This window comes from Hydra vulgaris, chromosome 13 (genome assembly GCF_038396675.1).
Source record: "Hydra vulgaris chromosome 13, alternate assembly HydraT2T_AEP".
Taxonomy (NCBI): Eukaryota; Metazoa; Cnidaria; class Hydrozoa; order Anthoathecata; family Hydridae; genus Hydra; species Hydra vulgaris.
Window position 1 is genome coordinate 29344652 of NC_088932.1, and position 24438 is coordinate 29369089.

At 29.0% G+C, this 24438-nt stretch overlaps 1 protein-coding gene across 3 annotated transcripts in view; it reads left to right on the plus strand.

Moving 5' to 3' along the window:
• The window catches only part of LOC100205226 (non-lysosomal glucosylceramidase), a 43251-nt gene that overhangs the window by 14252 nt on the left and 4561 nt on the right, over positions 1 to 24438 (plus strand). For all 3 annotated transcript variants that reach the window (XM_065816237.1, XM_065816239.1, XM_065816238.1), the window contains exons 4-14: positions 1872 to 1987; positions 7211 to 7252; positions 7342 to 7536; positions 11240 to 11881; positions 11958 to 12069; positions 12282 to 12438; positions 12615 to 12740; positions 16335 to 16492; positions 16617 to 16721; positions 17024 to 17131; positions 18916 to 19001. In XM_065816237.1, the coding sequence (XP_065672309.1) occupies positions 1872 to 1987; positions 7211 to 7252; positions 7342 to 7536; positions 11240 to 11881; positions 11958 to 12069; positions 12282 to 12438; positions 12615 to 12740; positions 16335 to 16492; positions 16617 to 16721; positions 17024 to 17131; positions 18916 to 19001 (1847 nt within the window). The remainder of the gene's footprint in view (positions 1 to 1871; positions 1988 to 7210; positions 7253 to 7341; positions 7537 to 11239; positions 11882 to 11957; positions 12070 to 12281; positions 12439 to 12614; positions 12741 to 16334; positions 16493 to 16616; positions 16722 to 17023; positions 17132 to 18915; positions 19002 to 24438) is intronic.

Here is a 24438-nt window from a genome sequence, read left to right on the forward strand (position 1 = left end):
ATTGACTTATCAGTTATATTGTTAGCTTATGTTATAGAATTTAGTTTTTAGGAAATAGTTTTTAGGAAAGAAATGCACTGTGAACTGGTAAATGTATTTAATCTGAGCTTACTTGCAACAGTTTATTGAACTTATTAAATATTCTCTGGTATAATAAAATGAAAAGGCATCTGAATTGACTCAAAAATAAAGCCTATAGTTTCATGTTTCATAAACAAAGCTCTAAGAAGCAAAAGAATTGTTCTGCAGTACTAATTTACGGATTTGAAATATAGAAATATTGTAGATTTATATTTATAAATTAAAAACTTTGAATATATAATTGCAAAAACTTCTACATATTATTAGTTAGCAATAAAAATTAAAACCTCTACTACTGAGGATTAAAATGTCATTTAAAAAAGTAGACAGTTTTTTTTTATCTTTAGTTAAAAATTACTATCATCTCATTTTTAAGCCTACAATATCCTAATCCTATCTTATCTAGATACAGTATCCTAATTCTATCCTATCTAGATTCAGTATCCTAAAGAGGTAATAGTTCCACTGGTAATAGTTCCATTAAAGTCTGATCTGATTTTTATGTTTAATGTCCACGATTCCTCACTTGTATGGTTTCAACAAGTTTCAATAATGCTGTTTATTTAAGTATTACAATATGGAAAAGCAATTTTTTGCCACAAAACAATCTTCATGGTGTAAACCTGTTTTGTAGATCAATAGTGTTTTTATTGGGAAATTACCACTAGGAAAATTACCAAGGTTTATGAGGTTCTCCTATTTCACAATTAAATGGAGGGTTTTGTATCATAATTTTTTTCCCCTTACTTAAGTTGTCTTTATAAAGACTAAAGTGCTTTATTTGCTCTATATTTGATCGGTTTAACATCAGGATGGAAATACTGATGGCACTATTGAATTATTACATTATTTATAAAAAATAATTTATTGTTGAAGTATGAACTTTTCTATTGAATTAAGTAACAAACAAGGTAAACATCTTGTTTTACTTTGCACTGTACAGCTTCTAAAAAATGTCTGAAAAAAATGTTAGTCTAGATAAAAGAATATTTTGTATTTTTAATTCATTTTTTACAAATTTTAGAATAGTTTATTTAGTTTTTTTATACTAAATTCTATAGTTTGATTATTTATAAGAGTTTCAAAGAAATTTGAATTTTAATTCAAAATTTATTGGTTCAAAAAAAGGCAGATTTATTTTAGAATAAACTACTGCATAAATCTTAAGCAATATTTTCATTTTGCTGCTAAGATACAAATCTTTAAGAGGTTTAAATGATTTCCTAGAAGTAAAAAAGTCCTAAAATAAATGTATGTAGTAAATTCTAAACAAAGATGAATTAGAAATGAGTAATTATTTATGCAAAATTTGAAAAGGCTAATTTAAAATGTCAAATTTGAAATAGGCATGTCTAGTTAAATGTTTACAAGTTAACACTGGAAACAGAGTTTAAAGCTGGAAACACAGTTGATGATGGAAAGTTTGAACAAAGGTTTTAATGGTAAAAAGCTTTGACTATCTAACTTGTTTTGAAATGGATTTTGAAACAGATTTTGATACATGTTTTAAAACATGTTTTGAAGATTTTTAACGATAGAAAGATTTTAGTAACTTGTTTTAGTACTTATAATTATGTTTTATATAATATAATTATTAACTTTATTAATAATAAATTTTTATTTTTATTTATATTTTATAATTGTTTATATTTTATTTGTAAAACTTTTTATAAAGTATATAAAATTAAATATTGTCAATTTATTTTTTCAAAAGTTTCAAAATGTTAAAATTTTGGTAATAAAAAAATTACTTTTTTAATATCGAAATAGTTTTGTTTTAATTTTTCTAGGTGTGCCTTTGGGAGGTATTGGAGCTGGTTCTATTGGTAGGGGATGGAAAGGTGATTTTAACAGGTGGCAACTAAGACCTGGAATATACACTTATGATTCTGTGGATGTTAATCAGGTAACAGTTTATAAGTCTTTTTTTAAAATGAATTTCAGTTCAAAAGTTATTTGTTTTAAAGCTTATTCAAAATAAGTTTTTCCTTTCCTATTATAATTTTAGTTTAAACATCTTGAAATTTCTGTTAAAATAAATGTAGAAAATATATGAATCAAGTAGATAAATTTGCTAAATTTTAGCAGTTGTTTTCTCTTTTTATTATTTGAAAAAGAGAGTAAATTTTGGTGGCAAATTTTTGCCATGTACCAAAAAATCATGTTTTTGTTTAAAAAAAGTTTTTTGAGATTATGTATATAAGGCGTGAGTAAAAACAATTTTGGACTTAGTAATTCAAGTGCTTTTTTGTCGCACACAGGTCTGCAAAAAATAGGTTGTGTCACTGAATTTAAAAAACTGATATAAGATTTTTATATATATATAAATAGGGCAAGGTTTTTATAGAAATTCTAGATTATAACATGAATTTGCTATTCAAAAAAAATAGGTTAAAAATTAACTTTTAGTTGATGTTTAAAAGCTGTTACATCCCATCTACAGGGTAAGAAACCTTTAAAATATAGCCTGGCAATAAAAGAAGTCAAAATACCATTTAAAAGTTCATATTTTGTTGTAGTTTTCAGTCGAATCAATTTTGCATTTTGATATTGTGAAGTGCTATCAATAAATATTTGTAAAGTATTTGATTATTGTTTGCATTTTCTTTTAAAGTTTTAAGGAAATTTAACATTTTAAGGAAATGGAATCCAAATTGAAGAGTGTTTTTCTAAAAGGTGGTAAATCCATTTTTTCAAAAGTTAAATTTATTAAATTAAAAATTTTTTGATATTCAAAAAATCTTTGCCGGATAGTAAGTTTTTATTTTGTTTTTCTCCAACAATAAAACTGTGACTTAGCGTCTTTTAGAAAAACGCTCTTCAATTACAAGTAAGAAAAAAGCGCTGTGCAGAATACTAATTATGTTCTTCGCTTATAAAAAGAAATAAATGTCAAAAGAATGATCTAAGAGAAATTTACAAAAGTTAAAGTTTGATCATAATAAAAAAGCAGCTTATTCTGCTAAACTTGTAAAAAGTTATGCTCTAAAAAAGAAAACTTACAAATCAATCTCAAAAACTGAGCTCATCTAAAAACATTCAACAAAGAGGGAAAGCATTAAAAATTTTTTAGAGGCACTACGTAGTTCAAAGGAAAAATAAGCTGAAGTTCTTTCTATTCTTTCAAATAGTTCTACTTGTAAAGAAAATCAGGGTCTACCTGCAGCATGTTCATAGCTGTATGGACTTTCTGAATGTGATTTTTTAGCAGTTGTAAACTTTTTGAAATAAATTTTCCCAAACATCACCCAGCAAAAATGGTTTCACTTGTATTCAACTGTCTTGGATGTGAAGGAAGTTTCAATGAATATTGATTCTGAAACTTTAGGTAATCCAAGACTGAAATCACTAAATATTTCATAATGATGCGCAAGTGGATAATTTTGATCAAAACCAAATTTCAATCATGACCTTTGCAGTCTGGAACATTGAGTTAAAAAAATTTGCTAGAATTTCTGATTCAACTGATTATACAAAATCTTCAGTTATATTGTACAAACTTGGGTTAACTACTAGAGCTCTTTATACTTGGGTTAACTTAATTGAATTTTACTTTTATTTAAGCATGCTATTACTAAATTATTTTTAATAAAAATTAATTTAAGTAAAACAAATGTTAAGATGTTAAAGGGACGTAATGTTAAAATTTTAAGGGAAGTAATTATTGTTTGCAAAACTATTTAAGAAATAAAATCTTTATTATCGTTATTAGACATAAAAAGAATTTTGTCAAATTGTGTAAAGAAAAGAAATAAATTGTTTTTTATTTAAAAAAATATTTTTTACATTTCGTTATTGTTTTGAGTTAACTTTTCAATTAAATTAGTTTTAAGGTAATTTAGCATATTGTGGTGATTTAAAAACCTTGATGTTCATAAATACAAAAATGGATTATTCAATTCTGTTAGAAAGAAAAAGAATAATCCATTTTAAAACTTTACTTTATAAGTTTTTGACTTGGTTGAAAGTTTTATTGGTTTATTGGTTTTTAACTATAGTTTGCAAAAATAATGGTTTTGCCAATATAATTAATTAATTTATTTTAGTAAAACATTTTAAATTTACATACATTTTTTATTTTAATACTGAAGGGCTTTTTTTTTTTGAAAAGCGAAAAAGAGTTAATCTCTTATTTGACCAACAAAATCATTTTAACTGACAGTTGAAGTCAAAATGAGGTGGCAGCATTTATTTTTAAACATTCAACTTTATATTTATATATTTAATAAGCAAAAAATTAAGTAAAACAAAAAAAAATCAATCAAGCCAAAACATAACCATAACACATGTTTAGGTAAATTTTAACAAAAATGGTAAAATGATTAAAATTGCAAATTCTGAGTTGCTATGATGCAGTGATCAGCTCTTACAGTCTTGTCTTACATTCAAAAGGCCAGAGGTTCAATCCCTGGTTTGGAAGGTAAACTTTCTCATTATATGTTCTTTCTAAGTGCTCTGTGACATAACTGTGAGGTCTTCTTAGGCATCTTAATAACTCAGAAAGTTTAAATTAATGGCATTTTCAAAATTCTGTGTTCAAAAGAAAAATGAAAGAAATTGAGGTAAAATCTTAATGGTTTAAAACTATACATTAAAAAAATTTAGCTACATCTTTTGTCTATGATCAAAAAAATAAAAAAGTTTATTCTTAAAAAAAGATGGAAGCGAAGAAATAAAATAAATTTTTTTGTTGCACTTAGTCTCTTCTATATCTGATGTTTTTAATATTCTTTTTTTTTCCTTTTTTTTGTCTGAAAAAGATTAAATTCAGGATTTTAATAAAGTGATCTGAATATGGCAATGTTGCTGACACAACTGTGTTCCACAGTGGAAAATGTTAAAGTAGTTAATTTGTAATCTGTTTTTTTTTATTGTCAATTTTTAATAGATGAATATTGAAGTAGACACATCAAAGTTTATTAAAAACATATTTTTAATAATAAAGTTACTTTATTTATGTTGTTTGTTGGTTCCAAAAGTTTTTATTCTTTTCCAATGTCATATGATAAAAAGTGCATCATTGTAAAATTATTTTCACACAATTTAATTGCATAATCTGATTCTGGAAATGAAGTATCTTCAACTTATCGTTGGTCAAATTTTTTACTTTTTTTGTATAGGAAATTTCAAGAAAATAACAAAGGAACTTTTGCAATTTTCATGTTATGTAAGTTAAAAAATACACAACAAAGTTATGTTTTTCTAAAAGTTTCATCAAAAAACTGACATTTTTTATTAACACATTGGGTATGGAGCGATATTCAGTGTTTGTTACTAAAATACAGTGGATAATTGGTACTATGAATTCAAAAACCAAATATTTTTTTATTTAATTTAAGCTATAAAAATAAGACTTTTAATATTATTTTTGTTGACTATTGATGACGAGTCTACTTGTTTTCCGTAGTGCGTATGAAGTTTTTATACAGAATATGGAAAACAAGTATATTCGTCAACATAAAAGTCAATCGAGTTGCTTTATTACTGTTAAAATTCAATAATAGTAAGTTATTGCAGTGTAAATTATGAACTTCTTCCATAAAACAGTTTTTTTACTTTCAGGTTTGCACGAGGTAAGGTTTTTTTTAGATTTTTTAAAATTATTTTATTATTTAATTACTTTATTATTTTATTTATTTTAATTTTTTTTTTATTGTTTAATATATAGTTTTATATATAATTGTTCCAAATATAATTTTAATGGTTTGATTAGTAACTTTATAACCTCTGTTTTGTTATACAAATACAATGGCTTGTCGATATACAGTGAGGCCTTCAAACTGATAATGAATAATGAGTTATAAGAGGTGGAATGATTCAGATCAAGATTATTGTAAAAGGACTATTTCTGTAGCCGCTGTTCCTAACCATGATTCTCAATTACAAGGATGCTTAGAATATAAGTACTATATATCACCTGCAATGCAGATGATGTATAACACTTATATGTAAATGTTACTTTTAAATCAAAAACTTTTCTATGAAGAAATAGTTGAAAAAAAACCTCAAGTATGAATATTTATGATAAAACCGTAAAAAGTGCTCTATTTAGATAAAATCAAAGATAAATAAAAATATTGACAAATATATGTTCTCACTTAAAAACTTAACTGATGGATGTTTAATTCAAGTTTTAAAAGCAGTTTTAAAAAACAAAACCTTCAGAATAAAAAATTATTAGCATTTAAACTCAGGCGAGTATACTCGTTGTCTGTACGCAAGGAGAGTTACCAGCTCAACAGTATTTTTTGTTGCAGAAGTAAGAGCTCATATCAGAGAGAATTCTCCTTAATAATCACACGGTAACGTAATTGATGAAGTATAAGTTAAATGCATGGTATCGAGATAATCCGCTTATTTTCCTTAGTTGACCACCTATGAATAAATGTTAAAAATATAATTCAATGCATGGAAATGTCTTTGCTTGCTTGTCCCTCTTTTTGTCAAATCTTATAAGTTTTAAGATTTCTGTTTTATAAACAGGAAAAATACAGTTTACTTCTTTTATAAAACTCTCTGTTTTTGTATTATATTGTGCTTCTTTGACCTTGTTTACCTTTACTACACAGTTATACTTTGCTACACAGTTACTTGAACCATTCATAAGATTTCTCAAGCTTCTCCTTCACTAATTGGTCTTTAACCCAAAATCTTGAATTAAACCCAACCTTGTCCGAAAAAATTAACAGTTCTCTCAGAATGCATAAACAAGTAAATTCCCCCCCCCCCCTGCTTTTTTCATACTCCTTCACTACAAAGCATAGATCTTGTATTTCGTATACAGGATTGTTTTGCATTTTGATTAGTCTTACTTGACCTGAGCCAATATATTCAAAAACAAGCTAATAATATTATGTTTTCAACCTAGAAAAAGCTTTCCCAATTAATTATTTTAATTGAATCTTGAAATAAAACCTTTTGGATGCAAACATATGAAGAGGATGCTGAAGCATCCACTACATAGGTTTATTTTTTTTTTACATATAAAAGTACTTTGTGGAGCTGAACTTCTGCTGCGGAATGTACATATATATATATATATATATATATATATATATATATATATATATATATATATATATATATATATATATTACACACAATTTACAATTAGCATTTAATTTTATAGTTTACAGTTTGCATAAGAAAATGTGGAAAAACAATTTATCAGGTATTGTAAAGTTATGAATATTTTGTTATATTAGTTTAATAATAAAGTAAGAATTTCAATAGAGAATTTTCACAGTATATTTATTATAGCAAGTTTTAGCTCCTTATTATCCTGTTACAAGGAAAAATGTTGAAAGCTTGCAATCCTGGACATGGTCTTTTGATGGCGGAAGAGGATATTATCATGCTTTATATCCACGTGCATGGACTGTGTATCATATTACAGAACATAATATTAAGTTAACATGTCGACAAGTTTCTCCGATTTTTCCAGACAATTACAAGGTATAGTTTAACATACAAAAATAACACTAAAGTGCATAAGTTTAATAATGCATAATTATTTATTCAAAATGTTTTTAGGGGTCTTTAAACAATTTAATGTCATGATGAATGAACTTTATGTCATTAATAAAGTTATTTATGTGTATTTATAATATATTGTTTCCAGTTTGGGATGTTGATTGCTAGATCTTCTTGACTCATTGCATGGGTTTTGCTTGTGTCTTTGTTTTTATGACTAGGCAACTCATTCTATTATTTCATAAAAAGAGTACAGCTTTTAAACTTAGTTCTATGGTTCTGAGGCCGGCCGGCAGACAGGTTTCCTGAACTCTGTGTTATCTCTCAGAGAGGCTCGTTCCATCAACAGCTGTAAATATCAGAATACTAACAGTGCCATGCTGCGCATGGATGGTATCCCTGTTCGTACTTTTGGTGTGCATTGTTGAGGTCACATTTAGAGCCCTTTGTAATGGGTTAGGATTTAATATTAGTAAAGAGGCATCTTCTTGGACTGTTAGATAGTGTACTGAGTATTATCTATGCTTTGAGTCAAGTTCTTTAACAAATTTGAAAAATGACTTAAGTATCAAAAACTATAAAATGCAGAAAACAATCCTCATCAGCAAGTTCTCTAAACCTACCATTCACTAATATTCTTGGTTTTCTAAGTAACTTTTCTTCTGTTGAGTCTTATCTCTTGCAAAGTTCACCAGACCTACTTGCTCTTTGTGAGACAAATTTGAGTTCAGCTGTCTCATCTTGTGATCTTAGTGTTGATGGTTATCTTCCTTTAATTCGTAAAGAGTCTAATAGTCACATGCTTGGCCTGGGCTTTTACATTTGTAATAATTCATCCATTTGTTGGGAAACTAGATTTTAATCCACAGACTTTTCTTTTATGTGCTTTTGTTTAGCACCACTCCATTCTATCACCTTTCTCTTTGTTCTATATCACTCTCAATCTCAAGACTGGACTCTTTTTGATGTTATTTCTGCTCAAATTGACCTTTTTACATTATCCTTCAGTCAATATCATTTTTGTTAGTGACTTTAATGCTTATCACACTGAATAGCTTGGTTCTCAATCTCTAACACAAATAGTTAACTTTCCAATTCTCTTTACAGAAGATTTACCTTCTCTACTCAACTTATGTCTTGTTTCTGATCCTTGTCAGTGCTCAGTTTTTCCACATTCATCCTTAAGTGTTTCTGATCATGGTTTGATCTCTCTAAAACTATTATCTCATTCTTCTTCATCATCAGAATTCTCCTGTCATTGTACCTCATACAACTACCTTGAAGCTGACTGGAACTTTTTCTGTGATTTTCTTTGTGGTGGCCCTTGGGTAGAAATCGTTCATCTCTCTGCTGACAAATGTGCTTCTTATGTAACATCTTGGATTCAGGCTGGCGTGGAATTTTTTATTACTTCTCGATGATACCAAGTCAAGTCTCACTCTTCTCCATGGTTTTCCTCTTGTTGTGCCTCTGCAATTTCCAATTGTAACCATTACTTCCATATCTATCAGCAAAACGATTCTCCAGAAAACAGATATCTGTTTAGTATTGCTATAAATCATTTTATAATAGTTTTACCTAATGCCATAGCCTACTATTTTCCGGTCACAAAATCTCATATTTTATCTCAAAAATTAGGCTCCAGAGACTTCTGGAGAATCTTTAAGAGTGTCTAAATAAGGACAAATCTGTTATTCCTACTCTCTTGCATAGTTCAGATTTGGTTACCTCACCTAAAGACAAAGCTGAGTTGTTTGCTAAGAACTTTTCATCAATCTCATCTCTTGATTCTACTAATCACATCCTACCTAATATAACCGATAAACAGGTTGATCACAGGCAGAAATGTTCTCCAGAGCTGTCATCTATACTTTCAAAACTATTAAACAAGTGCTTATCAGAGTCTTGTTTTCCATCCTGCTAGAAAGCAGCATCTGTTTCCCCATTTTCAAAAATTCTAGAGCGCTGACTCGTCTTACTGCTGTCCTTATTTATTAGTCTTTTTCTTATCATAAGATTTTTGAGTCTTTAATTAACTAACTCTTAATTTCTCATCTTGAATCTAATAACTTTCTGAGCATCAAGATTGATTTTGATCTTCTTTTTCTGCTGCTGATTTGTTAACAGTAATTACTGATAGGTTTTATTGTGCATTAAATAGAGGTGGAGAGGTTAAGGCCATTGCTCTCAACATTTCTAAAGCCTTTGATAAAGCTGGTCTTCTCCATAAGGTCTCCTCTTACTTTGTATCAGGTAACATCTTTAAGATTATTGAATCCTTCCTTTCCAATCGTAGTATAAACGTTGTCCTTGATGGACAGCACTCTTCTACATTTCCTGTAATTTCACAGGTTCCTCAAGGTTCTATCCTTGCCCTATACTTTTATAAATTTGCATTAACAATCTCCCAGAAATTGTCACATCTAAGTTGGCATAAATCCTATAAAGGATGCTGCTCTAAAGAGTTAGCGCCTCTTGTGCCATCTACTAAAACTCATTCTCGTGTTACTCATTGTTCAATTAAGTCTCTTCCTTTTTCTGCGACTGTTCCTAAGTGCTCCAAAAATTCTTATTCATCTAGTTTTTTTCCTCGAACATCAGTTCTTTGGAATTCGCTCCCTTCATCTTGTTTTCCTGATTCATATAGTTTGCAATCTTTTAAGTTGTCTGTTAATTGTTATCTTGCTTTATAAACTTCATCTTTTCTCTTTCGGTAACTTCCAACCTTAATAGTGGTTGCTTGATGTCTCGTTAGAAGTGAAGATGCAAAAAAATATTTATTCATATATGTATAAACACATGCTTTGTCATGATGTTAAAGTCCTTGGTCATGGTGTTAAACTGATCTTTTATATGGGCATTAGAGACTCTTGGTTTGATGAAGGTATCTCATCTAAAAGAAAAAAAACCCTGGTATAAAATTGTAGGTAAGAAATTGTAGGTAAGTTGTATGTATCACCATGGTTGGTTGAAATTTGATTTTGAAAAAAATTGAAACTTTCTGTAAAACATGTTTTAGATGATAATAAAACTTTCTGTATAACATGTTCTGTATAACATGATGACTAAAATTTACTGCAAAACTATTTTCAGTGGAAAAGTTATAAAACTTCTGGCAGGTTAAAGTTAAATTTTCTCCCAGTTTCTTGTTTGCAGACTGTTTGTAGTTAAGCTTTTAAAAGCTTTTAAAACATTTTTGTTCTATTTGTAACTGAATGTGAATAACTAAATAAAATAAGGGCTTTTTCCACAAATTAAACAGCATAAATTACCAACTTTATATAAGCTAGACCTGATCTACTATTTCAAAAAAGTATATTGTCAATGTTATTTCAAATGATGATTAAACCACCTAACTGTCCCCAACAGCAAGTAATTAAATCATCCTGAGCAATTGTGTATGAAATACTTAGGAAAAAACCAAACCCGTTAGCAGTGTTGAAAAAATAAAAGAATTTGCTACAAAAAAAGTTATAGAATTTAAATGGTGGAGATAATAGCTAGTACTTTACAGTCTTATATTTGAGATTAATTTTTTGTTGAAATAAAAATGCATCATTATAAAGTTAAAAATTGTAGAATTGATTTATTAGTTTTTCATGAAACTCGATTGAAAATTTTCTAAATTTCAATCAATTAAGATAAAAAGCACCAAAAACCTTTTTATTGTTATTTTTTTTTTTAGGATACTAGTTTACCTGTTGGTGTTTTTGTTTGGACAATTGAGAATATTGGAATGCATGACCTTGATGTTTCTATTATGCTGACATTTCAAAATGGTGATGGGACAAATGAAGATTGCGCTGGGGGTCATAACAATGAAGAGTTCTTTTGTAAAGGTGTTTATAGTGAAATACGTTTGCAAAAGGATGAAAATAATGCCCCTTTTAAAATAAAAAATCTATTAAATGGTTTTACAAGATCAGACAATGGTAAAATGCAGGCCAATCAATACCCAAATTCCTTTGATGATAGTTTTGTAGTTCTTTCTGACAGTGATGATGATGTCACTCATGTTGAGCCAAAGATTGATGTTTGTCATATTTATGAAAATAAAAATTGTGTTTCACAAAAATTATGTCTTAATAATGAGAGTAAAAATTCAAGCACTGTTGATATTGATATAAATTTGGTAGACTTACCTAAAGACGATCAGAAAGTCTCAGAAAAAAAAATCGAAAACGGCTGTAACAGTGTAATAAATTCTGATAATAACATTTTACTTCATGAAATGTGTGAAATGCATAATGTACGTGGTGTTTTAATGAAACATAATGCTCTCAAAAAACGTTTTACTCTTGCAATTGCAGCTTTGCAAGTTATACATGTGAGTGTGAATTGCAAATTTTTTTATAATGTAAAAAGATTTATTTTAATATTGTTGACATCATTTTTGGTGTTAGAATACAATAGATGTTGTTCAAGTGAGTACAAAAGTTGCTTTTGATGCCCAATCACCTGCTGCTGAACTGTGGGAAGATCTTAATGATGATGGTGCTTTAGATAATAAAAGAGGTAGTGTTAATACAAATAATAATATAAATGTAATTTGTTTAATAACTAAATAAAGAATTTAAAAAGCCATTATAAACACTTAATGTTGCCAATCTAAGAGGTGATTTAAAAAGTCAATTTTTAAATTACTTTTTATGAAATGGTTGTTTTTGAGACAAATAATCATAATACTTGATTGGATAAGTTTGATAGTTAATGATTTTTCTTTATAGGGGATAGCTGCTGTTCTTATCCTGGGCAATTATTGGCAGCAGCTGTAGCTGCTAAAACAACTGTTCGTGCCGGAGCAAAGCAAGATTTGAAATTTGTTTTATCATGGGATCAACCATTTGTTACTTTTGGATCAGATAGTGGATTAAGTTATTGCAGGTTTTTTTTTATTTTAATGTTTAAATTTTAAAAAACTGTAAAATATAACTGATTGCTATTTTTCTAGTCTAGATGATTTGTGTTTTTTTCTTCTAGTCTCAATGATTCGTGTTTTTCTAGTCTAGGTGATTCATGTTTTTCTAGTTTAGATTATTCGTGTTTTTTTTTTCTTCTAGGCGATATACACGTTTTTTTGGTTCAAATGGAAATGCTTCACCTTCCTTATGTTGCTATGCATTACAAAATATAGATAGTTGGGAAGATAATATTGAACGCTGGCAAAATCCAATTCTTAATGATAGGTATGAATTTGTATGATATGTTTTTTATATGATACTCTTAAACATTTAATAGATCCTTAGTATTATTAAAAAAAGTTTTTTAAAAGTATATCTTGTTGGTTCTCAAATGAAGCAAAATTAAAAAAAATTTTTTAAAATAATAATGATTTTTAAAAAACATTGGAAAAAAATGTGTAAAATTTTTTTTTTATTTCTAGTTAAAGAGGTTTAATTGCTATTCAGTAAAATCTAAATTAATAATTTGTTTAAAAAAATTATTATTATTTTTTATCGGGTAAAAAATAGTTTTTTTTAAAATTAGAGTTAGGGACCCAGTAAAAGGGTCTTGGGGTACCTCTAAAAATATTTTTTATTTACAAAAATTTTAAATCCAGTATTATTTTATCATATAGAACACATTAGAGTGCATACTGCAGATATTTTTAAAAAATATTGTTTTTTGAATGAATATATATATATATATATATATATATATATATATATATATATATATATATATATATATACACACACACACACACACATATATATATATATATATATATATATATATATATATATATATATATATATATATATATACACATATATGGTATTCGGTAAATTAAAAATACCATCCTGCCTAATCATTGTTATATATAGAGATTTATAAAAAGGTGGCGGGATGGTTTATACTTTATAAAAAGGTGGCGGGATGGCATCCTGCCCCATTTCCAGCACTGTATATATACACTATATGTATACATACAGTGTATATATATATACGTCTATACTCTCAAAACTATTCAACAAGTGTTTATCAGAGTCTTGCTTTCCAGCCTGCTGGAAAGCGGCATCTGTTATTCTTATCTTCAAAAATTCTGGAGAGCAATCTGATTCGTCTAACTACCGTCCCATAAGTCTTCTTCCTATCATAAGCAAGGTTTTTGAATTTTTAATTAACAAACACTTAATTTCTCATCTTGAATCTAATAACTTACTTTCTGACCATCAATATGGATTTCGATCTTCTCGTTCTACAGCTAATAGATTTAGCTGTAGAACGAGATTCTAGATTTGCTAACAGTAATAACTGACAGGTTTTATCATGCATTAGATAAAGTTGGAGAGGTTAAGGCCATCGCTCTTGACATTTCAAAAGCTTTTGATAAAGTTTGGCATGCTGGTCTTCTCCATAAGCTTTCTTCTTATGGTGTATCCGGCAACATCTTTAAGATCATTGAATCCTTCCTTTCCAATCGTAGCATAAAAGTTGTCCTCGATGGACAACACTTTTCTTCTTATTCTGTAACTTCAGGGGTTCCTCAAGGTTCTATCCTTGGCCCTATACTCTTTTTAATTTACATTAATGATCTTCCAGATATTCTGACATCTAAGGTGGCATTGTTTGCTGATGATACTACCATTTATTCTTGTCGTGATAAGAAACCATCACCCTCTGATTGCTTGGAGGGGGCATTTGAGCTTGAAAAAGATCTCACTTCTGCTACAGCATGGGGCTCACAGTGGCTGGTGAACTTTAATTCAGATAAAACTCAATTTTTTTCAGCCAATCGTTATCGCAATAATTTAGATCTTCCTATATTTATGAACGTTGATGTACTCGATGAGTCACCTACTCTTCATCCTCTAGAATTAACTCTTACTTCCAATCTTTCTTGGAAACCATATATCAAATCCGTTGCAAAATTAGCATCTGCTAAGGTTGCATCTCTTTATCGAGCTCGACACTTTCTTACTTCGGATTCTATTCTCTATCTCTATAAATCTCAAATCCGGCCTTGTATGGAATATTGTTGCCATATCTGGGGCGGTTCTTCTAATGATGCTCTTTCTCTTTTAGACAAGGTGCAAAAACGCATTGTAAACATAGTTGGACCTGCTCTTGCAGCCAACCTCCAACCATTGCACTGTTCTAAAGGGCACTGCTCTAAAGAGCTAGCGTCTCTTGTGCCATCTACTATAATTCATTCTCGTGTTACTCATCATTCAATTAAGTGTCATCCTTTTTCTGTGACTGTTCCTAAGTGCTCTAAAAACGCTTATTCGTCTAGTTTTTTTCCTCAAATATCAGCTCGTTGGAATTCGCTTCCTTCATCTTGCTTTCCTGATTCATATAATTTGCAATCTTTTAAGTCGTCCGTCAATGGTTATCTTGCTCTACAAACTTCATCTATTCTCTTTCAGTAACTTCCAACTTTAACTAGTGGCTGCTTGCAGCCTTGTTGGAAGCGAAGATGTATAAAAATATATATATATATATACACATATATTTATATTTATATATATATATATATATATACACATATATTTATATATATATATATATATATATATATATATATATATATATATATATATATATATATATATATATATATATATATACACTGGTGTATATACTTCATATATATTTATGCACTTGCATACATACATACATACTTATATGCAAAAATTATTAAAAATTATAAGACCAACCTTATCTAATTTTTTCACATTCTAGTGTTTCAACCTTACCTAAGTTTTTCACATTCTAGAATACAATTTAAATAAATGTTCTAAATCTCCTGCAAAGCCCCTGAAGACAAGTCCCAATTTCCTGATTAGAACAAAATTGTTATTTATTTCAAGAGAAATAGTTATTTTGAGTATATTTATATTCAACTAAATTTTAAAGCATAGAAATTAATTAAAACGAAAGCAGCATGAATAATATATGCTGAGTCATGCTAGTTGTGCATTAACAGTTAAAAGATAGACAGAAATGTCAGAACCTCAAAACTGAACTAAGATTGTGTTTTGGAATGTTATTGTTTCATTTGAGTGTTTTATGCCAAAAACAGGATAGTGTTGCCCATGATTTTCTATGCCCAGCAGCAATCATTCTCTTTGTTCTGAATCACTGGTTCGGTGGTAGGAAATTCTAAAATCAGTTTCACTCCTCTCTCTGCAGTATTATTTAAAACCATCACCATATAAATGAATTTCTCAACTTCATGGTATCCTGGGTGCTCTGTCCAGTGCTGAATCGGTTTAGCAACTCAATGAAAAGAATGGTGAACAATTTGTGAGATTCAGGTTGTATTAGATTTGACAAACTAGTTTGACTAGTGATTTTGCAAAATCACTTGTCAAAACTGCCTTAATAATTTAAAATTTAATTATTGCAAAATCGCTTGTCAAAACTGCCTTATAATTTTTTTTTTTTCTGCCTTGCTTACTGAGGCAGAAAAAAAATGAATTATACTGGCTTACCAAGACAAATACTCTCAGTAAAAAGCAAAGCACATGAAACTTTTTCAAATACCATCTGTAATTGATTACTTTAGAATAACAGCAAAATAACAACTTCTTGGTCTATTTATTTGCAGTCCGTCATGTTACATGTTACTATTTACAGAATTACTATTTACTTTTCAATAAAGGCTATAACTAAAATTTACTGTACTACTTTTCAGTCTATAATTTTTTCTTCTTCAGTTATTTTTTCAGTTATCGTTATTTTTCTTCTTCAGCTATTTAGCTGAAGACATATCAGGGGTATCATGTTTTATTTAATAAAAAATTATATTTATTATTATGTTATTTTTACAGTGAACTTCCTGCATGGTTTAAATCTGCCTTGTTTAATGAACTATATTTTATCAGTGATGGAGGAACTGTATGGCTTGATATAAAACGAAAAAAAGATTCGCACGGAAATTTCATTTCAGATTTAGTAAAACTTTATGGCAGGTTTGCATACCTAGAAGGTATTATTATGTTTTTATTTAATAATGAAAATTGCTTATTTATTATTTTTATTCTTTTTTTAATTTGAATTTTTTCAAATCATTTTTTTTATTTAAAAGTGATTTTTTTTCAATACTTTATTAGGTCATGAGTATCGAATGTACAATACATATGATGTTCATTTTTATGCGTCATGGGCACTTGCTTTGCTGTGGCCTAATCTTCAGATTAGCATGCAGTACGACATATGTATGAATATTATCTGTGATGATGGTGATGATGATAATGATGATGATGATGATGATGATGATGATGATGATGATGATGATGATGATGATGATGATGATGATGATGATGATGATGATGATGATGATGATGATGATGATGATGATGATGATGATGATGATGATGATGATGATGATGATGATGATGATGATGGTGATGATGATGAAGAAGAAGATTATGATGATGAGGATGAGGATGATTGTGATTTTAAGTTGTGTTGGTTGTTATTTTTTAGTATATAATATACCCAAAAAAATTTTAAATAGGTAACAGTGTGCTTAACATAGATGATGAAAAACGACCCATAATGATGGAAGGTGGAATTGCACCTAGAAAAGTGATTGGGTGTGTTCCTCATGATCTTGGTGATCCAGGTAAGTTTATTTGCCATAAAATTGATAATAAATTGATGTAGAAATTTTAGAAAGTATATACAGTGCATACATATTAGGATGTTTTAAAAAAAGGGTTATGTTTAAAAAAATGACTTTTCTCAAACCTCAAAAAAAGTTCGAGAAAAATTCATTTTTTGTCTTTTTTACAGTCTCCTATATTGGTAGGAGATTGTGAAAAAGATCATCAACTCATTTTTTAGACTCAACATTTTCACTTATCCAAAGTAAAAATTAAAAATAGTTATGAAGTAAATAAAGATTTTTTGGCATTCCATGACTAAAAAAAATAAACTCAGATAGGTTTCAAAGAAGGTTCAGGGGCATTAATGTCTGGCACCTATTTATACTCCTGCATTCAAGAAGTATATTATATAAAAACTAGGATGTATATATTATATATACATCCTAGTTTTTATATATTGGTAAAGTGTAGCATTATGTTAATGATATTTTGAATCAATGGTCTCTATCTTTAGACTATTTTCTCTAGTGGGTCATGACACTTGTCTCATTTTCTCAATCAAATTGTATACATAGTTTACAGCTTTTAAAAATTTATAGCTGACCATTGTTCGTGTAAATTCTTGAACTTTTTTTACAGCTTTTACTAGGTCATAAAGTTCTGAAAACTCAATTGCCCAAGGAGAGATAAAACATTAAGATATATTGACATAAGAATAGGGACTGACATGTTTTGATTGCTTTAAAATATTCTTTAACTCTACTTTCATTGATGTCTCGGAGACTGCTTTGGCTAATCCTTGCAGTTCAAAGTAGTGGTTTAGTGACTTTTGTCAAAGTAGTTTTTGACTTTTGAATAAGATCATCAATCTTTTTTAAATCATCGGTTTTAAATAAACTTTTAAATTTGGTGGAACCTTTCTTTAGTTTCACTAGTGACGCATTACTAAAGAAAGGTTCCATCAACCAAGTTGATGGAACCTTTCTTTAGTAATGCGTCAAAAGTGACACAAGCTCCTAGATTTACATTTGCTTCATGCAGATTTACACCGAATAAATGTTTATAAAAATGCCAACTTTTGTAAAAGTGTATGTTTACATTTTTAATGTAACTGCATTAGAAGTTCTCTGCTGTTTCAATAGATAAAAATTACACTTTTAGGCTTCTACTTTTTAAACAAAGAATGTAAAGTAAGTATTTGCTTCCATTACTGAGAGCGCAATTTAAAAAAAAACCTTCAATTTTTAATCAATTTGTTTTTAGTTATAGTGTCAATTTAATTTGTAAATGTTGCAGCTGGATGGTCAGTACCATAAGCGTTTCCACAAACATTTATGACATCATCCAAATGATGGTCACTACCATAAGAGTCTCTACAAACATTCAATTAATTTTGTTTTTAATCATAGTGCTAATATAGTCTGTAAAAATATTGCAAGTATATGATCAGTACCATAAGAATTTCCCCAAATTTTTGACCCTGTTTTTTTCTCTAATGCAATCAAATAAATTTAATATGTGAATTTTACCAGTTTTTATTTGTTAAGGATCAAGAGCAATAGAGCTTAAATTTCTAAAAAAATTAAAAAGTTTCTTTAGCAATTTATTTAAATGTATGTATGTATGTTTTTTTTTCTGTTCATTTTGAATTATTTATTAAAATTGTTTGAAAATAAACACTACAATTTAATAAGAAAAAATCAAAATCAGTTACAGAATAAGTTATTAAATTATAGGATAAGTTGTTAAAATACAGAATAAGTTGTTAAATCATTTTTTGAAAATGGGTTTTTATATTTAGATGATGAACCATTTGTACGTGTAAATGCATATTGCATTCATGACACTTCGCAATGGAAAGACTTAAACCTTCATTTTGTGCTGCAGGTTTTTTTTAGTTTTGATTAAAATTTGAATTAAAATTTTTTCCTAATGAAGAAATTTATGCTTTTATTTATTTGTTTATTTTTAATACTTTTGTAAATGATAAATTTTAGTATGTAATATGTAGTTGACTTTCTAAACATTTTTGAAACATGATTTGTAAAATTCCTATAGAAATTGCTACAAATAGTATAAGCATGTTAAAAACAAAAGCATTTCTCTCTTAACTCTAAATTCCAATTTATAAACCTTGTTAAACAAGACAGCTGTGTGGAGAAACAAACAGCTGTTTCAAGCGAGCTTAATGTTATTTTTTTTAAAAAAGATTTTACTGTTACTTTTATTACTTTTTAAATATTTTGTTCTTTTTTTGTTACTTTTTAAATGTTTAGTTTAAAGATTTTCTTTTGTTATTAGAGATAATTTTGTTCTGTAAAAATAATATTAACACCAAAAAATGTTTTATGGCATTTAATGAAACAACTATAAACTTTCTCGGTTTTTCAATAAATGCGACGAATAATAAACTTGTCTGAATTTTTTATCAAAAAAGTTTTGAAATGTATGTTTCAGATATTTTATAAACATTGTTTGAAATTTTTTTTTTACTTTAACCTAATGTTAACTGAACAGGGATTATTAAAGTCAGTATAGCAAATTGCAATTTTTGCAAAGTTTAAATATGCATAACAAAAAGTGTCTTTAAAAGGGGGTTCAAGTTATGCTTAAATAAATATTCAACTACTGAAGTTCTTGTTCTTGAAAATTTTCACTAAAGAAATTCACTGCATTACAAAACAAAACCACAGTTTGGTTTTAGAGTAAATATGCAACAAAGCCTCATTCTATTAACTTTTCTTTCTGTGCATACTATTTTAATAATGTATGTTAATTAAAAAGTAAAAAACTCAAGAAAAAGTATAATAAAAATGTAATATGACCAAATGTAGTATATTTTATATATTATATATATAGAAATATGTTTGTATATTTTTGTATATTTATATATTATATATATAGATTTTTTATATAGTATATATATAGTTTTTTGAATTATTCTAGCTTTTGTTATTAGAATAATTGTAATTATAATAAGTGGCGCTCAAAAATAATTTTTTAAGAAAAAAACTTGTCTGTTTAAAAAAAACGTCTGTTTAAATATATATATATATTTACAACAAATTATTAAACAATTTAATTTAGATATATATATATATATATATATATATATATATTTATATAATATATATATATATATATATATATATATATATATATATATATATATATATATATATATATATATATATATATATATATATATATATATATATATATAATAGCTAATTTAAATTGTTTAATAATTTGTTCTTATTCTCATACACAAAAAACTGTTTTATAATCATTTGGTCCACCCATAACTTCCCTTAGTAGAAACTATCTTTGTTCAGTTGATACTGGATTCCATTCCATTCTTTAACCAGAGCGAAGGTTTACATTTACTTTACCATTTAGCTGAAACGAATTGTAATGCTTACATAACTGCAGAGGTAGATTAGAATGAACATTTAAAGATAATAATAAAATTCACCATGCCTAGGTCATGAAAGGCCACTACAGTCAAAAAATGGACAATTTAGTGCGCGAAGAAACAAGTTGAGCGTGGTACTACCAGGGATATGATGTGGATCAAACTTGGAATTCTAATCTAATATATAAAATCAAAATTAAACATAATAAAGAACAATAAATATTAGAAAAAATATTACACAAACATACTAGGTAGATTAAAAACTCCCTTTTGTAAAACATGGATCTTATATTATTATTTTTAGATATAAAAATTTTTTTCTTGTAGTTTTTTTTTTTCTAAAGTCTTACACTCCTTTAACAATAGTTTATACAGTTTTAATACTATTACTAACATAAATTCAAAAGAGGAGGCACTACATTATCTAAAGTTATTACGGGAAATTACAGGAGCAATAATTAAATTATGAAACTTATCTAGTGCTTTTAAGTTTCTACCATGTCTATCTTCACACAAATTCTCATTGAACCCTGATATATATTAAATAAATGAACGTCATATACAGACCCTGATGATTTAGAGTTGAAAATTTCAAAATTTCATATACTCTAATCTCCAGCAAAAAGGAGCTCTTCTTCCAAACCAACGATTGACAAACAAATTAAAAGATTGCAAATTATATGAATCAGGAAAGCAAGATGAAGGAAGCGAATTTCAAAGCACTGATGTTCGAGGAAAAAAACTAGACGAATAAGAGTTTTTAGAGCATTTAGGAACAGTCACAGAAAAAGGATGAGAGTTAATTGAATGACGAGTAACATGAGAATGAATTTTAGTAGATGGCACAAGAGACGCTAGCTCTTTAGAGCAGTGTCCATTAGTATTTGTAGAAAAGAGAAAGAGAAGCAACAGAGAATAAAATCCGGAGTAAGAAAGTGTTGAGCTTGATAAAGAGATGTAACCTTAGCAGATGCTAATTTTGCAACGGATTTGATATATGGTTTCCAAGAAAGATCGGAAGTAAGTTAATCCTAGAAGATGAAGGGTAGATGACTCATCGAGTACATTACCGTTTATAAATATAGGAAGATCTAAATTATTGCTTTAATGATTGACTGAAAAAAATTGAGTTTTATCTTAATTAAGTTTCACCAGTGTGAGCTCCATGCTGTAGCAAAAGTGAGATCCTTTTCAAGCTCAAATACCACCTCCAAGCAATCAGATAGTGTTGGCTTCTTATCATGACAAGAATAAATGGTAGTATCATCAGCGAGCAATGCCACCTTAAATGTAAGAATATCTGGAAGATTGTTAATTTAAGTTAAAAAGAGTAGAGGGTTGAAGATTGAACCTTGAGGAACCCCTGAAGTTACAGAATAAAAAGAAGAGTGCTGTCCATTGAAGACAACTTTTATACTACGATTGGAAAGGAGACATTCAATAATCTCAAAGATGTTTCCAGATACATCATAAGAAGAAAGCTTATGGAGAAGACCAGCGTGCCAAACTTTATCAAAAGCTTTAGAAATGCCAAGAGCGATGACCTTACCTTCTTCATCTTTATCTAATGCACGATAAAACACATCAGTTATTACTGTTAGCAAATCAGCTGTAGAACGAGAAAATCAAAATCCATATTGATGATCAGAAAGTAAGTTATTAGATTCAAAATAAGAGATTAAGTGTTTGTTAATTAAAGATTCAAAAACCTTGCTTATGATAGGAAGAAAACTAATGGGACGGTAGTTAGATGAATCAGATCGCTCTCCAGAATATTTGAAAATAGGGATAACAGATGCCGCTTTCCAGCATGCCGCAAAACAAGACTCTGATAAGCACTTGTTGAATAGTTTTGAGAGTATAGATGACAGCTCCAGAGAACACTTCTGCAAGACAATAACAGTTATGTTGTCCGGGCCACAAGCTGTAGAAGAGTCTAAGCAGGAAATCACTTTAGATACAGAAGCTGGAGTAATATGAATGTCAAGCAATGGATCAACCTGTTTGATGGTTATATCAGATAAAACGCAACTAGTGGAATCAAGAGATAATATTGATGAAAAGTTCTTAGCAAACAATTCAGCTTTGTCTTGGTGACAAAGTCTGAATCATACAAGAGAGGTGGAATAACAGATTTGCCATTATTATTGATACAATTAAAGATTCTCTTTGTGATGAAATACAAGATTTCATGACCTGAGAATAGAAGGCTTTGGCGTTAGACAAAACCTTTTTACAATGGTTTCTAGCAGTAATAAACAGACATCTGTTTTCTGGAGAATTGTTTTGTTGATAGATATGGTAGTAATAGTTTCGATTGGCAATTGCAGCAGCACAATGTGAGGAAAACCATGGAGGAGAGTGAGGCTTGACCTGGAATCGTCAATTGGGAATAAAAGACTCCATGCTAGCCTAAATCAACAAAGTTATGTAAGAAGCAAATTTGTCAACAGGAAGACGAAAGATTTCTACCCAAAGGCCATCATGAAGAAAATCATGGAAAGAGTCCTAGTCAGCTTTAAGGTAGTTGTAAGAGGTACGATGATAGGGGAATTCAGATGATGAAGAAGAATGAGATAATAATTTTATAGAGATCAAACTGTGATCAGAAGCACCTAAGGATAAATGTGGAGAAACTGAGTACTGAGTAGGATCAGAAACAAGACATAAGTCGAATAGAGAAGGTAAATGATTCAGGTTGTCTGGAAGGCAAGTTGGAAAGTTGACTATTTGAGTAGGGGATTGAGAAAGGCATAAGTTGTGAGTTTTAAAGCCTGCAGAGTCACTTACACTAGAGCCAAGCTATTCTGTATGATGAGCATTAAAGTCACCAACAACAACGATATTGGCTGATGGATAAAGAGAGAATGCTTTGTCAATTCGATCAAAAATAACATCAAAAAGAGTTCAGTCTTAAGATGAAGGAGAGTGATATAGAACAAAGAGAAAAGTGATAGAATGAAGTGGTGCTAAACGAAAGCACATAAAAGAATACTCTGTGGATTCAAACCTAGTTCCCTGACTAATGAGTGAGTTCTGATGAATATAAATGCTCAGACCAAGCATGTGGCTATTGGAGTCTTTACAAATTAAAGGATGATAACCATCAACACTAAGATCACAAGATGAGACAGCTAAATTCAAATTAATCTCACAAATAGCAACTAGGACTAGTGAACTTCGCAAGACATAAGACTCAACAGAAGAAAAGTTACTTTGAAGACCACGAGTATTAGTGAATGATTATAGTTTAATTATAGTTTAATTATAGTTTTTGGTACTTTTTTCATTTGTTAAAGAACTTGGCTCTAACCATAGATATTACTCATTACACTGTTGAATAGCCCAAGCAATTGCCTATTTACTAATAATAAACCCTAAGTCAGAACAAAGGGTTCCAAATGTGGCCTTGACAATGCACACCAAAAGTACAATCAGAGACACCATCCATGCGCAACATGGCACTGTTAATACTTTGATATTTTTTAGCTGTTGATGGAATCAGCCTCTCTGAGAGCTTACACAGAGTTTGGGAAACCTGACTGCCAGCTTGCCTCAGAACCATAGAACTAAGTTTAAAAGCTGTACCCTTATTAGGAGATAATAGCATGACTTGCCTAGTCATAAAAATAGAAACATAAGCAAAACCCATTTATAGAGTCAAGAAGATCCAGCATTCAACATCCTAAACTGGAAGCAATGTATTAAAAATACATCTGTGCCAGCCTAATAGATGAAGAAGGGGTGCGAGGCTGGTCTACAGATAGGATCTGTTTACCCCTTAAGTCTTTGCCTAGGAGGCCTTCTACAAGATGATAGCCAGATGCAATTATCATCTGCCCAAGGTGAGTATTTTTATCGAGACACCATCTACATTTGCTACTTTGGCAACTGCTTGAATTTTTTTTT